General features: G+C 37.8%; 1 protein-coding gene across 1 annotated transcript in view; it reads left to right on the top strand.

Moving 5' to 3' along the window:
* Window positions 1-17,030, top strand: part of LOC111503674 (protein FAM91A1) — a 42,085-nt gene extending 25,055 nt beyond the window's left edge. The window contains exons 11-15 of the mRNA XM_023158036.2: window positions 8,407-8,811; window positions 12,207-12,676; window positions 14,651-14,757; window positions 14,842-14,911; window positions 14,998-17,030. Coding sequence (XP_023013804.1) covers window positions 8,407-8,811; window positions 12,207-12,676; window positions 14,651-14,757; window positions 14,842-14,911; window positions 14,998-15,108 — 1,163 coding nt within the window. The 3' untranslated portion in view covers window positions 15,109-17,030. The remainder of the gene's footprint in view (window positions 1-8,406; window positions 8,812-12,206; window positions 12,677-14,650; window positions 14,758-14,841; window positions 14,912-14,997) is intronic.

Below are 17,030 nucleotides of genomic sequence, written 5' to 3'. Positions count from 1 at the left end.
AATGAAGGTACATCTGACATCAAATGTTACGTTTTTCCCCGTGGGTTTACCAATCTTTCATAGTGAAAGAATGTAGCTTAGTCTTAGCTTCTCCTCTCTGTTACCTCTTTAACTTATCGTTAAATACAGCAACGTTTCCTGATGTTTGGAAACTTGCCAAAATTTGCCCAATTTTAAAGAACGGGTATGTTTCAAACATATCAAACTACAGAGCAATTTCAATTATCTCAAACTTTGCGAAGGCGTTTGAAATTATCTTGTATAAGCACATTTACTTGTCGACACACAACCAAATAAGTGAATTTCAACATGGTTTCATGAACCACCGCAGCACTGAATCAAATCTCGCACTGTTTTCCCACTACATGTGCTCAACATTGGATAATCAAGGACAGGTGGACGTGATATACACAGATTTCTCAAAGGCCTTCGACAAAATTGATCATAGCATCTTACATTCGAAACTGGACCTTATTGGCCTTAGTAATAAGCTACTAGAATTTTTTGAATCGTACCTTTTTAACCGTAACCAAAAAGTTTGTTACAACGGATACAAATCAAACACAATAATTGCTAAGTCTGGCTTACCCCAAGGATCGAGTTTGGGACCGCTGTTGTTTTTGATATTTATCAATGATTTACGCACACAAATAAATTAGGTATATGAAACTTTTTTTTGCTGATGATCTGAAAATACTGAATTCTATCCAAAATGTGAATGATTGCATAACACTTCAGGAAGATATAGATAATGTGCAGGCTTGGTGTGAAATTAATAACCTACATTTGAATATAGGTAAATGTAAAGTCATGTCATATACTAGAAAACATAGACATATTGAACATCCACACAATATTCAAGGTAGTTTGCTAACCCGTTGTGTGGAGACTAAGGATTTAGGTGTATTTTTTGACTTTAAAATGGCATTTGCCAATCACATAAACAAAAAAGTTTCCGAAGCCAATAAAATGTTAGGATTTATCACTCGAAATTGTCAAAACTTCACAAACATAAACGCCTTGAAGATATTATATTTCTCATATGTCAGATCCAAGCTTGAATACTGCTCAATTATTTGGAGCCCCTACTATTTCTGTCATGAGTACTCATTTGAAAAAGTTCAAAGAAAATTTTTGAAATTCTTGTACTTCAAAACCACTGAAATTTATCCAGCTAGGAGTTCTGACCACTATAGTCTTCTCAATCACTTTCAATTAATTTCTTTAGAAAAAAGGAGAAGATGTGCTTCAATAACCTTTTTGCATAAACTACTGCACAGCCAAGTAGACTGCCATTTGCTCCTGTCAGAACTGAACTTTAGGTTCCAAGACCTCAGTCACGGCTGAATCTCACATTTTACTGCTCTGCAGCACGAACAAACATAATATCGCATTCTCCAATTAAATATATGTGTGAAAACTACAACTCGATGTGCAGCTTTTGTGATATTAATACTTGCTCGGCGAAACATATAAAAAAAGTTGCAATGGAAATCTTGAAGTGATATCAAAACTGTTTTTTCTTTTTTGTGTTGTTAGAGAGTCAGTTATTATAATCACTCTTACCAAGTAGCGCAATGAATAGTTATGCTATCAGTTTTTTCTTTTGTTTCAGTTTTCTTTCTTTTGTTTTCTATTCGATGTTATATATCATTGTTATGTTATATTCATATAGCATGTCAAGAATGAACATGATTTGTTAATTTATTTTATCTATTATCAGTACTGATGTAATTAATTATGTCCTGTAATTGGGTGTTACCTGTTGGGCAATAAATGATATTATTATTTTTTTTTTCCACCGTAGTGTGCGCTGGTCAGGCCCTATCCCCCGAAGCCCCGATACATTCGGGAGGGCGCGCCAGCATAATCAACCAATGACCACTCCCCACACCGTGGGGTAAGTGATCATTGGGTCCGAGAATCATGTGCCCTGAGCAAATGCAGTGAGCCAAGAATGACAGCCTTCTGCATCTGTGCGGCTAAGATTTCTGCCTTAGTGCGGCAAGCCGGTATGATTTTGAGATTCGAGAGTAGAGAAGACATCATTCCACCAAGGACTCCAATAATCAGAACGACCATCTTGACAGAGTGATCTGGATAGAGTTTGCGGAGTTCGAAGAGAAAATCTCGATATTTTATCCGTTTTTCCTCCTCTTTTCTGACGATATTCGTCTCGCCAGGAGCTGAAAACTCCACGACAAATATCGTTTTGGTCTGGTGGTCGAGAAGGACTACATCAGGCTTATTAGCTTGTATGAGCCTGAGGGTGGGGAACGAATAGTTCCAATAAATTCGGCACTTCTCGTTCCCCACAACGGATTCAATATCCCCCGGAGCGTAGGGCAACACCGGTGTCTCGTCAATACCGTAAGAGTGCCGTAGATGGTAATATAGCACTCTTAGGGCCGCGTTATGTCGATGGATATAGGCCGAGACCGCATATGCTGGACATGCTGATAGCAAGTGCATTAGGGTCTCGGGCGCCTCGCGGCAGGCCCTGCACCTTGTGTCAGGAACCTCTATACCCATCACGCGACTGCGGTAGACTAAGGTGTTGAAGACACCATCCTGGCAAGCCATGATGAACCCCTCAGTTTCCGACTTCAACCCACTCGATCTGAGAAAAGCGAACGTCAGGCGATTTGATAAGCCAAGGTCTTCAATGTTATTGAAGAAGACCCCATGCATTGGCTTATCCCTGTGTCTCCGCAGAAGTAAGGTGATCTCTGCGGCTTTTATCTGAGCTTTTTGCTGAACGGGTTCCAACTCGGTGACAGAGTTGTAGTCACCTCGTTCAGAGTCGAAAACTATACCGAGTTCATCAGCTGCTCGAGCAGCTGCCCTAAGGAGAAATGCTCCAATTCCTGCTCTCTCATGGTCACGGACCATGCAGAGAAGGGGATCCGAACTCCTGACGACTTTACAGGCTGTATCCAGTACCATTCTGTCATGTAGACACTCCAAACTCAAAAGTCCACGACCTCCCTGTTGTCGGGGGAAGTACAACCGTGGAACGGACGATTTGGGATGCAAACTCCTATAGAGATGCATCATTTTTCGGGTCCTTACGTCGAGTTGATACAGCTCCTCCCGAGTCCACTTCACTACTCCAAAGGAGTAGAGTAAGATTGGAACGGCAAGCATATTTGTTGCAGCTACTTTGTTCTTCCCCGACAGTTCCGATGACCAGATCTGTCGAAGTTTGTGCTGATACTTGCCGCGGAGAGAGTTTTTCACTGCAGTTACCTCTTGTGAGTGGCGTTGTTCCACCCCGAGGTAAGTATACGTCTCTCCGGCATCCAGATGGTGTAGGATGCTTCCATCTACGAGCTGCACATCCTCTCCGTAGTCCCCGCATCGTCCTCTTTTGAGATGAACCATTGCACATTTGTCTATCCCGAATTTCATACCGATAGCATGCGTGTACTCTTCCACCACCCTCAAGGACTGATAGAGATCCTTCTCTCCAGAGGCATAAAGTTTAAGATCATCCATATAAAACAGATGGGTGACCTTGTGCCGCCGGTTTCCGGGGGTGCCACAGTTATATCCTCGAGTCTTTCTGAGCGCAACGGATAATGGCAATAGTGAGATGCAGAATAGAAGGGGGCTGAGGGAATCACCCTGAAATACACCCCTTCTGAAAGTGACCCACCCTGTTTGAACTCTTGCTTGACCAGATGTTATGGTGAAGCGAGTTCGCCAAAGTGTGTCACTTGTTCAATGCATCTCACTATGTTGTCGGGTACCGCAAGGCATCTGAGCAAATGCAAGATGAGCTCATGCGAAATTGTATCAAATGCCTTACGGTAATCGATCCAGGCCATAGAGAGGTTACGCTTATATTGTATCGAGTCCTGCGTTACACATCTATCGATGAGCAGGTTCTCTTTACATCCAGCGACTCCTATCTTCGACCCTCTCTGCTCATATATCCGTTCGAACACTCGGTCAACTGCGGTTAGTATTCGTGTGTATAAGATGCTTGTAAACAACTTATAACACGAATTCAAGCATGTTATCGGTCTGTAATTCTTAGGAATCGACAAATCTCCGCTTTTGGGGATAAGAACGGTCCGCCCCTCGACAAACCAATCCGGAATCGGCTGCTCTCCATCCAGCCATGAGTTGAAAACTCTGGCCAGATGGCGGTGGGTACTTGGTAGTTTTTTCCACCAATAAGTGTTCAGCCCATCTTTGCCTGGAGCAGCAAAGTTCTTGGAACCAACAAGGGCCCTTCGAACGTCATCCGGGGTTATCTGGTTGCGCAGTTCATTGGGCTCAGGCTGTCGAAGCTCTCTGTTGAAAGCTTCGAACTGCGCTAGGGCTGGAGTGTCTAAGTTGAGTGGCTGCGGGTGTTCATAGATATCCTTCCAGAAGGATTCCACCTGATCAGCGGTCGGCGGATTATCCACAACACGTGGAGGCTCTTGGAATAAGCGAGAAGGTTTCTCGCGGAACCTAAGGTTTTCCGCGATACTTCTCGCTCGCCTCACTAGTGACTTCTTAGCAGCCACTAGCATTCGTATCCTATCAAGGCAGTGCTGTTTGGTGGTTAGTAGCACACCTTGGCTTAAAGTGTGATGGATACGTCGTAGATTGGCGGCTATTCGCCGCACTGCGGGCGTGAAAGGCCTATTAGCCGCCCTGTAGTCCATCACACATTGGATACGAGACGCGTGTTGTCTTGCCGACGTGATCTTAGCCTCCATCTTTTGTATACGCCGTTCAATCTTCCGAACCGCAAGGCCGGGATTTCGTCCTTCCGATTCGGAAAGCGATTGGATGACGTTATACACGGCGGTGTTGATTTGCCAGATATCAGCCTCTTCTGTTAGAACACTATGAACCTCCGCATCCAAACGAGCCAGTTCTTGTGGCTTCAGGGGCTTAATCCTGTGGAGCGCCCTGCGTTTTCTGATTGTCGTCTCCATTGGTGGTATGATGCGAGTCTCCTCTCCAGCCATGCCAACGGGTGGTAGAACTGTCACTTCTACCACTTCGTTAGAAGGCTGGGAAGGAGCTAAATAGCCCTGCTGCTGCACTCTCAAATGACCACCATAAGACTATCGGCATCCTGACGAGGGAAAATGGCGACAAAGCCGCCAACCTCCAGGAGAGTGCTGAGATTCTTATGGAAACTCACTTCCCAGGTTCTGTCTTTCCTGGAACGGCGAACTGGACGGATGTACCAATAACACCCTCACAATATGACTGGCAATATGCTAGTACAGTAATTGATGAGGACAAAATAAGATGGGCTATATCGAGCTTTTCCCCCTTCAAGTCACCAGGGCCTGACGGTATAAGACCAGCCCTACTTCAGTGGGGACTGGACACTCTTATGCCACACCTGGTTGGAATATTCAGAGCCTCTCTAGCTCTGAGGTATATTCCCAGTAAGTGGAGAGAAGTAAGAGTAGTATTTATACCCAAACCAGGTAGGATGGACTACACCCTACCAAAAGCATTCCGACCAATTAGTCTCACATCGTTTTTCTTAAAAACCATGGAGAGACTATGTGAGCGGTATATAAGAGATGAAGTACTTGTTAACAACCCACTTCATCCAAATCAGCATGCATATACCCCGGGAAGGTCTACTGATTCGGCCCTTCACCATGTGGTTGGCAGAATCGAGAGATCATTGGATAACAAAGAATCCACCCTAGGTATATTCATAGATATTGAGGGAGCGTTTGATAAAACAACCTTTCCAACAATTACCCAGCAACTACACTCCAGGAATGTACCCCTGGTAGTAGGAGAATGGATACTCCAGATGCTCTCTAGCAGAGCAATAAGTATTAATGTAGAAGACATCACAGTAAAAGGACTGGTCATGAGGGGATGTCCACAGGGAGGGGTCTTATCACCCCTTCTCTGGAACATAGTTCTGGATACCCTAATTAATCACCTTAACAAAAATGGATTCTACACAATTGCATACGCAGATGACATAGTTATCTTGCAGACCGGCAAATTTGTAAACACACTGTGCGATAGAGCGCAGGATGGGCTCAAATTGATAGAAACATGGTGTAAGGAACACTCACTGTCGATCAATCCCAAGAAGACTGAGATGGTCCTTTTCACCAGGAAAAGAAGTTTAACGAGCTCAAAACCTCCCGAAATCTTCAAAAGCCAATTAAACTTCTCTGAAGAGGTGAAATACCTTGGTATTATCCTCGACAAGAAGCTAACATGGAACTCTCATCTACAGAGTAGAGCAAAAAGAGCATACGTGGCTTATGAGCAATGTCGGAGGACAGTGGGACGCGCATGGGGTCTTTCACCCCGTGTAGTCGCCTGGATCTACACTGCAATAATAAGACCTATGTTAACGTATTGAGCCATTGCATGGGGACCTAAAGTTCTACAAGCAACGGCCATCCAAAAATTATACCAAATACAGCGACTGGCTTGTTTAAACATCACAGGAGCCATGAGAACAACACCAACCGCGGCAATGGAATTAATCACGGGTCTGACCCCTCTGGACCTGTACGTTAAGGAGGTTGCGTTAATGGCCATGGTACGATTGCACACGGCTGGTGTAAACCTAGAAGTAGGAATGGGTCGATTGAGGTTGGGCCTATGGCAGAAAGCGCTTACTGCGCAACCTCTGCTGCAGGCAACAAGTGATGCAATTGAACCCAGGTTTGTGTTTAATAAACCCTACAAAATACAAATCAAGCAGAACACAGAGTCGGATGTTACAAATGCAATACGGATTTATACAGATGGCTCAAAAACCAAAGAAGGCTCAGGATGTGGAGTGTACTCCAGATCACTAAGCCTAAGGATTAAGTGGGGAATGGGAAGAAATACCAGCGTGGTCCAAACAGAACTGGCTGGTATCTCAATCGCCACAAAAGAAATAACCAAGAAAAGAATTTCTGGCAAAAACATTACAATCTGCACTGATAGCAGACAAGCACTATTAGCCTTGAACAGACACCGTGTTACTTCAGGGCTAGCACTAGAGTGCCACGAAGATTTAGCCAAAGCCTCGATAGATAATAACATTATCCTGAGGTGGGTTAAAGGGCACAACAGGAGTAAAGGTAATCGCATTGCCGACTCTTTAGCCAAGGAAGCGGCTGGACTAAGAATTTTAGGACCAAGTGGCACCCACGGCCTGATGACTTCGACAACTGCGGAACTAGTCAAAAGTTACACCCATGCTCAATCTCTAAAGAGATGGGATGAAATCAAAGGATGTAATCTTGCCAGGATCACCTTGGGCGACCCTGGGAAGCTGGCGCCGAAGAAATATCTGGCGATGACCAGGAAAAATCTACGCCTTACAGTAGGATTTCTGACTGGCCACTGTCAGCTAAGGAAACACCTACATAATATGGGGCTAGTGGACACACCTCTATGCAGGATGTGTGAACAGGAAGATGAGACTGTCAGGCATGTCCTGTGCGAGTGCCCGGAGTTATCGTCAATAAGAGAGTGTGTGTTCGGCGAGTCTTGGCCTACACCTGCCGATATAAAGGAGATGTCTCCCAGCGACCTGTCCACCTTCCTGGAAAGGACAGGATGGACGACGACCTAGGAGGACAACTCCTCGGGAGGATGTACAATGGGTCACATGTGGCCTAAGTGTGTGGGCTTACACTCACCCTCCCTACTCTACAGATACAGATAGCCCTGCTGCCGAAGATAAGATACATAATCCCTAAGGTTTTGGGCGGAAAAGGCGGCATGCTCCGGATGTGTTTCACACCACAGAGCATGCAATATCGCCATGTACCCTCTTCGCGCAGGTTCACTACTCTCGTAGCAATGCATAAGGCTATCTCTTAGCTCATGCGTCCACTCAAAACGTCCGTTTTCATTGCCAGGGTTGTCATCAGTAGGCAAATCATCGTTATGGGCCCCACCACCTTGCCTCTGACCCCTCCGAGCGGGTCGATTGTGGGGACCCCTTCCTTGATTATTGGGAACCAAGTGTTGAGTCCACCGGGTGGTTAGCCCTTTGGACCCACGGCCGGCACCGGAGGGAGAATGGAGTTCTCCTTCCCGGGTGCGCCTGGGCTGCCGGTCCAGTTTTGCACCAGTTGCTCGGGTAAGTGGTGTCGCAACTCACCAAAGGCCAAGGGTGTTAGTGGCCATCCCTGCTTATTTATTATTATTATTATTATTATTATTATTATTATTATTATTAATAATTGATTACACTGTACAATAATCAAACTTAACTTTATTTCACTGTTAATATAACAAAACACCTTAAATTAAAACTTTAACTATTATTCAAATGTATATCGCCTTATAAGATCTCTCTGCGCGAAACTTGACGGTACAGTCAGGTTTCGCGCAGAGTCAAGTTTCGCGCAAACAGGACCTTCTTGGCAGACTGTGAATGTTATATATCATTACACTTTTTTTCAGGGACTACTCTCAAACAATTACCCAGAATGTTTCTTGGTTTCACCCGTCTGTTGGTTACATCATGGCTTCATGAACCAGCTGTTATTCCTATTGCTAACATTCTTTATGTTAATGTTACTCTTCAGTTCTCACCTGTACTAGTCCAGGCCTACGGAGTTCATCAACCTGCACAAACTTACATATTGCCATTTCCATTCAAACCTAAGACACCTTCCAAGATAAAAAGAAAATCGACAGACTTGATGTTTCAAAACCATCTAGCTGTAAGTTGTTTGACAGAATTTGTCGATTTGAACCATAACTGTGGTTATCTCACATTTGCCAACATTGGCGTGTTGGATTTTGGCTGTCCCAACAGAGAAAGAGCAGTAAGACTGGGAAGATCGAATAGAACCTCAAATTCAGGTAAGGTTGCTCATTTTATATATAGACTTGTGACATGTAAAGTACACTATATAAGATTTTTTTATCAATACAATATAACAATACGACTTCATCATTTGTTATTCGTGGAAAAATGTTCCTCAATTATATCCAACAGAAATATCTATATGCTGTGCTATATCCTTTTCACTTTTACAGAATTTGTCTGAAAATTGAATTTTTTTTAGAATATCGAAAAAATTTAAGGAGAAATTTATTTTTCTTTTCGATTCTAGACATGGAAATCACGTTTCAATAAACAAATTTGATGTTTCATAAACTACACCCTTCGATTTGATCTTCAGACATGTTTCGCTATCATAACTCTACCAGACAACGCAAAATTGATATCCTTTGATGTGCAGAATCTATTTCCCAGTATACCTTCTGATGATACTATTACTTTAGTTATAGTATGTCTCAAACAAAATTATTTCCAATTCAATAACATTTATTCCTCTTCAAAAGGTTTAATTATGGGAAATCCGTTGAGCCTCTTACTTAGGAAATTTTCATGGATAAACTAAAGAAGTCAATTCTTGAGCATTCTTTGTTTGGGTATTTCTTGTATTGGCTCTTTTTCATATGGATATTTGGAAAATAAAATTTGTGAAGATCAAATCGTAAGGTGTAGTTTATAAAATTACTATGGATCTTCATCAAGTAACGACCGAATCATTTTCATGATGATAATCTAAATATTTGTCCTGGTTATTACACTTGCTCTGATGCTAATAAAAGTGATTAAAAACCTCAAGTAATCAACATGTTCCTTTCACTGAAAATAAACTTAATGAAGTTAATATATGAAGAAATAAAACCAGTAATGGGTAATTCACACGCCAAACTTTAATTTTTTCCTTTCACTTAAAACAGTCATCACAATATAAATCAGTGGGAAGATATATCATATTTTTTTTTAAGATTCCTTAAAGTAAAATAATATACATGTGTTAATCGATACTGTGGATAACCTCGAAACTTGTAGGATCTAAAGATTAACTAGGGATTCCTAACATAATTATTCTGTTGAAACATTATATTTTATACTCCTTTTTCAACTCCGATATCAGGCAATTCAAATTCGAAAGATTTATTCGCACTGAAGAGAAACCAGGGTGTGTTCGGCGAGTCTTGGCTTACACCTGTCGATATAAAGGAGATGTCTCCTAGTGACTTGTCCACCTTCCTGAAAAGAACAGGATGGACGATGACCTAGGAGGACAAACTCCTCACCTATTATGAAATATGAAACGTTCACAGTTTATCAGTTGTGAAAAGAAAACAACTACTTGTGTATAATAGAAGACTTCAGACCATAGAAAATCATCTACAATAACAAAAATAAACTGTCAAACGATAGTAATATGTCATCAATTTGTCTCCAAATCTTAGAAATTGATGAAGACTCTAATTTGTACAGCTCTCTTCGATGTACTGAATTCAAGCTATTATCCAAATAAGAGCTCTCAATTATTAAACGTTAACTATTTTGTCTGTTTTTCACTAGCTTAAAATGGGTATTTTATTGATGATGCATGTAAATTCTTTTGTTATTCCAACTGTAATATGGTTCCGCCAAAATAGGTATTCTTTCCATTAGAAAGTACTTTCTCAAGGTGTTCAATTTTACTTTGAGCTGAACATTCTGTCAGCTGCTCGTATGTCGGATTCATAAGTGATTAGTTGTTATTTTGATAATGAAGAAATCAGGGTCGAGTTTTATTGGAGTATATATGTAGGTAGGTGGGTGGGTCCAAATTCAGTGGGTCTATTCGACCTTCCACTGGTTCATACCTATTCAAACTCGACCAAATAGATCCAGCCTCCTAATGAAGCCGATTATTTGGAGAATGATCCTTCAGGTGAGCTAGCAAGAGTGGGACTCTGCAAAACGCTGTAAATCTGATCCGATCCGCCGTGAGGTAGACTCAGAGTATGTGTTCTACCCGTTATGCTGTTATGTTGATTCACGTGATTATTTTTCTGAGAGCGAATTCAACGGAAAATATCTGATGAATTGCTTCAGTAGAACCACTCTAACTTTTCAAATAGACTATCGGATTAATCGGTGTAATCATCGATGAGTTCAAGAACTCGTATTGATAGTGAATACATCATTTGTTGTCATTTTTTGAACTTATTTCGAAAGTAATACATGTTTATGTGGTAGAGCATTTCCGACACAAAATATGAATTGCGCACGTGGCACATACGTATTTGCCTCTAAAATCCGGACACAAGTCGATTTTTCGGATTCCTACGTATCGCAAAAATGTTTATTGACAAATCATTGATTTTTCTGTGGATAGTATGAACCATGTATCATAACTATTTTTTTACAATTCATTTTATTACTTTGTATCAGTTTAAAATCACATCTACCTCAATAGTTTGTTAAACTTGGAAGGTTTTGTTATAGTTCTAGATGTGTCCCTGGTTATGTTTTCAACATAATACTTATTATAGAAAAAAATCATTTCATTCCACTTGAAAATACTTTCAACTTTGTACAATTTACTGAATAATCGCTAATTGATATATTATTCGGTTCAGAAATGAACCTAAAATATGGCTATAGGGTTCTCCAGTGTCAAAGTTTTAACGTTCGGACGTTTTTACTACTTAATGAAAGACCACTCTGATGACGACATAAATGAAAAATTAGACATTTGGTTCGGTGATGTCACCAAACAATCTAAGAAAAGGAAAACCGAAATACTTCTTAGCAAAATGAGATCTGAAGAGTTAACTTCCACTACTCATGTAAAATTGAAATGCGAAGGCAATACAGATGCTTCAGAAACTCAATTTTCATAGCGTGCCAAAAAAGATAGACAAACACCACTAGAAAATTAAAGCTTTTTTTAATGTTTGTTGAAGCAGGCCTAACAAGAAAGCAGTATTCAAGAGTCTTATGTTTGTCACAGATATATTAGCCACATACAATTATTAATACTGTCATAACTAGCTTTTGACCATAAAATGAATGTGTCCCGATTTTCTTGACAAATGCCTGTATGTGCGTGGGTGAAATTTTTGTTGCACATTTGTTTTTTTTCTTTTTCTTATTGACTGTACATATAACTTTATTATGGCCCCCTATTCCATTTAACTCCATTACTAGCATTATATTGATAGAATTTTCATTAACTATAAACATGACCCTCAGAATGAATTCCATCTGTTGGACAACATGTGATACCATTTCATCAAATCTTCCAATACCTCTATTGTTTTTTGTTTTTTTTTTTCTCTTCTAGATAGAGTAAATAATTGAACCCAGTGAAAAAGTCGGGGCGTTATCTTTATATTTACTTCAGTTACACTTAACGGTAATTTTTAAATATAAAATTATAGCTACTTTTTTTCCCTAGGTTTTGCTAAATCGTCAAAAACCAAAACTGAAAACAACAATCAGACTGTGACTACTTCGATAGCTAATGAAAACTTCACCTTTAATCCAAATGAAAAATCCCCAAAATCAAAACTCCCAGACCAAAAAGGTGATTCAAAACTAGGATCTCAAGAAAATAATTTTGTTATAATATCTAAATCCAATAGTCCCTGTTCTTCACCAACTAATGGATTTTCTTGCCAAGAAGGTTCCTACTTACTTCAACAGGAGTTAGATCAACTTGATATTCAAGAAAGGACAAAACAAAAAGAAGTTCCTTCAGATCTGAATTTGAAAAATAGCTTGTCGATGGATATATTGACGAGTCCTTGCGATGAGAACATTAATATGTTCAGTAGGGAATTTGAGAAGGAGGAAAGTGTGAAAATCCAAGAGGACTTGTCGGTACACACAAATGACAATGGCAAAAATGAAGAAAGTAAATCTGAGGTGAGTTATTGAACATATGAAATTATAATTAGAATAATGAAAAGGTATTCATATTTATATTTGACAAGTTTTTTGTGATGTCTAATACTTTTGATAAGTAAATTAAAATTCAATCAAATAGTAAGAGGATATAACATATATAAAGTTGATGTAAACACTAGACATTTTCAATTGGAATTTGATCCCATCATCAGATAATGTCAAAACATCAGCAATTTTTACAATGATCGTTTTTTTTGTCCAATTGGCGACATCACAATAATTATTGAAACAGGGTTCAGCAAAGAAATGTCATTTAGTTCACTTTGTATATTTTGTTATTTCATTAATGTACGAGGGTTGAAATTGTATATTTATTGCTAAAACCATAAACACGGAATCAAAAGATGATGTTCATCATAATCAGTTCGGACTCACATTGTCTAATATAATATAAATTGATAACATGGCGGATTTTGTATCATTATTTTATTAAAATCCGTATTAATCTCCACTTCAGTGTAAAAATCCAGAAAAATTTTAGGATATCCTTTGAAAGCCATTTCGATGTTTCTTGCTGCTTTTGGGTATATTATCGGTTAAACAGGTCTAGTGCGTTCATCTGTTTCGTTGTTTTAATGCTTCGAGAGAAATACGTGTTCATTCATATGTATATATATGTATATATATATATATATATATATATATATATATATATATGTATGTATATATATATGTATATATATATATATATATATATATATATATATATATATATATATATATGTATGTATATATATATATATATATATATATATATATATATATATATATATATATACATATATGTATATATATATATATATATATATATATATATATATATATATATATATATATATATATATATATATATATATATACTTTTTGATCATCCCCATATTGATTTCAATTTAAGAGCCACCGGTAGACAGCTGTTTCAGCCTATTGGGCATCGTCAGTACCGGGCAAGTACTGACTTGGCAAGTTGACTTGGGTGTCACACCAATAGGTGGTTCCACTTATGTTTCAAAAAAGATTTGAAGCTTTATAACTCCTATTTATTATATGCGAGCGCTTTCGACAACTGGTCGTGCTATCATTATCAAGGCTCTACTCGAACTGAACGTGTCATACTCTTGTTTGTCCTTTTATGCCGTCCAAATGCCATACTGCAGGTACTGCATTACTTTAGGTAAATTTGCCTGTATTTGGGTTACATCAGGTACTATTCTTTGTGTTGGATCTTCTCTAGGTTTACTGTTTCTAGGAGTGTGTATTGTTTTGTGTAATATATTGAACGTTTGAAGTTCATTTCTTTAGATTTGTTTATTGCCAGTCTTCAAGCATAGCCCACTGACTAATAAGAAAGTTTTTCTTCCTTATTCGGAGGAATCGGGCAAATTACGAATATACAGTTGGTTAGTACCTCGTCCACTAGATGGAGTGACATTTGGTGATGTTTGCTCCAGCTTCGGAAGAGGAATGAAATACTCTGAAAGAATTCCGATTTTCAATTATAGAATATCATTGACTTTATGTCGATGATGATCACTATCTTGCACTGATGCGTGGCTAATGAGTCCGAAACTGGTCTGCAAGTGCCTGTTCCAAAATTGAAGGTCGACTCTTTCAGTTGCATTGCCAATTGTATATGCAGGAAATTTTCTGTGAAGATTCCTGCACTGATGCCTGTCGGATATAATCCAACGCCCTTCGTGGTATTAGCCAGGGGAGTAGTTGTTTTCTGATAGGCGTCAGTCCATTCAACCTACTGTGTAGATATATTCGGGACTAGCTTGAACGTTTAGAGTTCATTTCTTTAGATTTGTTTATTGCCAGTCTTCAAGCATAGCCCACCGACTAATAAGAAAAATATAATATATATACAAATATTTATCTCTAATTCTTCATTATACAAAAACAATTTTTCACTTTTTTTTTTTTCACAAACAGGTCTGGACCTTACTAGATTGTCATTTTGGGATCCCACTGTTTGATGTTAATGCAAATACGGAAATCTGTGATACAATTGTGTACGGAGGCCTATCGGAACCTAACAGGTAAAATTTAATTTTCTATTTCGATAAATACTCTAACCCACAAATTGTATTGCAAAATTGTAATCAATATTTTGTTTCTTGTAGTCTCGAAAACCTGGTTGAATCAAGTAGAAAGTTGGGGTCCCTCTTACTAGATTTCATATCACAATGCCAGGTAATTATCAGTATTTGAGTATTTTAACAAATGTATCACATGCATTACTTGCTGCTAACAAAACTTAAATGTTTTCAATTCTACAGTACTACCCCGGTGAAAATATGGAGATTCTCAAACGTGGGCGACTGGTACCACTTCCTAGGCATAATCTTGTTTTTGATAATGGAAGAGTAAGTGAATGGACAGGAAAGTAAACTTTCTAGTATTCTCATTTTGTTATATGCAATATATAAAAGAAATTATGCTTTCGAGAGAACTTTTTGATTTATTACTCTTCAAATTATTCAGAAAGCATAGTTTTTCCAATTAATCTGTAAATAATTTTAATGCTTGTATAGTACTTACCTGTCAATCAATCAGTTGATTGGGATTCGTTATAACAAACTATGAAAACTTTATTAATTCTACATTCCATTGTCATACATTATTTTTTATTGATAATTTTAAGCCTCCATATTAAGTTAAGTTAGCTATTTTTAGAAATGTTTATATGTTTGTTATATTAGAAAATTATTCATTTTCATTCATTCATTCCACTCTATTCATTATATAATGTGTTGCTTCTAGTGATTTTGTTTATCATGAAAGTTTTATAATTTATTTCTGTATTAGTGAGAAATGTCAGGTTATTTGGAGAATTCTCTTTAGATTTATAGTCAAAAATTTTAAACCGCTTTAAATTTGAATAAAAAAACACTGCTTTCTTTTATAATTTTATTTTGAAAAGTGCGTTCAAAATATTTCTTTGAAGAATTGAAGAGTCTTTGTACTCATTCAGTTTCTATACCTGTAATGTTTCTATACTTGACACAAAAAGCCTTATTTATTCTACTGATAATGTATTAGACTCCTCGTTTGTTATTTTGAACAAGTCAATTATGTCAATGCCAAATTACATATTATTGAATACAATCAACAAGTCATTACCGTTAGTTGAAGTTTTCATGTAGTGAAAGTAATTGTTAATAATCAACAACCGCGAAGATTTTGGCGTTGTTATCTAGAAGTTTTAGGTTTCATAATTTAGTTTAACAATAATTTTATTCAAAACTTGGTGGTAGTGATGGTAGTTGATAAAAAGCTATTCATAATTGTGTAGAATCCTAGTTTAGCAACAATACCTTTTCTTGAAAGATAGATCTCAGTTTAAAAGTGAGACATACATTTTTCAGAATCATTTTGGATCAAACGAATTTCTGAATAATTTTATTATTGTTTCAAGTTAAGCTGCACAATCATTCATTACAAATGTGCTGAATATTCTCTCTTCACTGTTCAAGTCTTGTAGCTGAATCAAATTGTGATTGGTTCAGATTTCCATTATCTAAAAGAATTTAAGAGATTTGAAAGGTAGGAATAGAGAAACAATAGACAAGGAAAACACCTAAAAAGAATTCTGCCCTTTAGGTGACTAAGCTTTTACCTGATTATGGGGGTCCTGAAATCGAATCTAAAAGCCATTTACTCCAAATATTACTTTATTTATCCCAAGAAACAAACCTGTTTACAATTTTTTATTTTTACAGTAATGGTATTTATCCCAGGAATAAATAAATGAATAAATTATCGATTTCAATTCAAAGAAGAACTTAACAATACATTACATATAAAATAATACAAAAATGATCGAAAATGATTAGTGGCAAACCAATCTGAAAAATAAAGTTTTTTTTTTATATTTTTTATTTCCTCTGTTTTCTAATTTTCCTCAAAATATTACACATGTGTTAGTACTTTCAAACATTGTCAACTACATTTGATATGCAATAAATCCCTAATTAATGGATCATCTTATTTTTTTGTGTATTCACTCTCAATTTTCATTGTACAATCCTTTGGTAGGTGGAATTCAATTTGAAAAGTGTTGAAGTCGCATTATGATTCATTTAGAAATATCACATAGATATTGTGTTCTTTAATTATTTTCTATAGTGTAGGTTTGAAAGTTGCAGAACACATATTATAGTTACTTTGTTTAAAGTGAGTTTTATAGGCATTCTTATACATTGTTATTTCTTTGTTACCTTTTCGACCATCATCATTTAATTTGTAATACATCATATTTCAGTATTAAACTTCATTCCATATTTTTCATTAATATATTTATATTTGTTCA

Source organism: Leptinotarsa decemlineata, unplaced genomic scaffold, assembly GCF_025532065.1.
Source record: "Leptinotarsa decemlineata unplaced genomic scaffold, Ldec_3_MD MMD2_tig00000199_RagTag_RagTag, whole genome shotgun sequence".
Classification (NCBI taxonomy): domain Eukaryota; kingdom Metazoa; phylum Arthropoda; class Insecta; order Coleoptera; family Chrysomelidae; genus Leptinotarsa; species Leptinotarsa decemlineata.
Note: the sequence above shows the minus strand (reverse complement) of the source record. Positions and strands in the feature narration are given on the sequence as shown.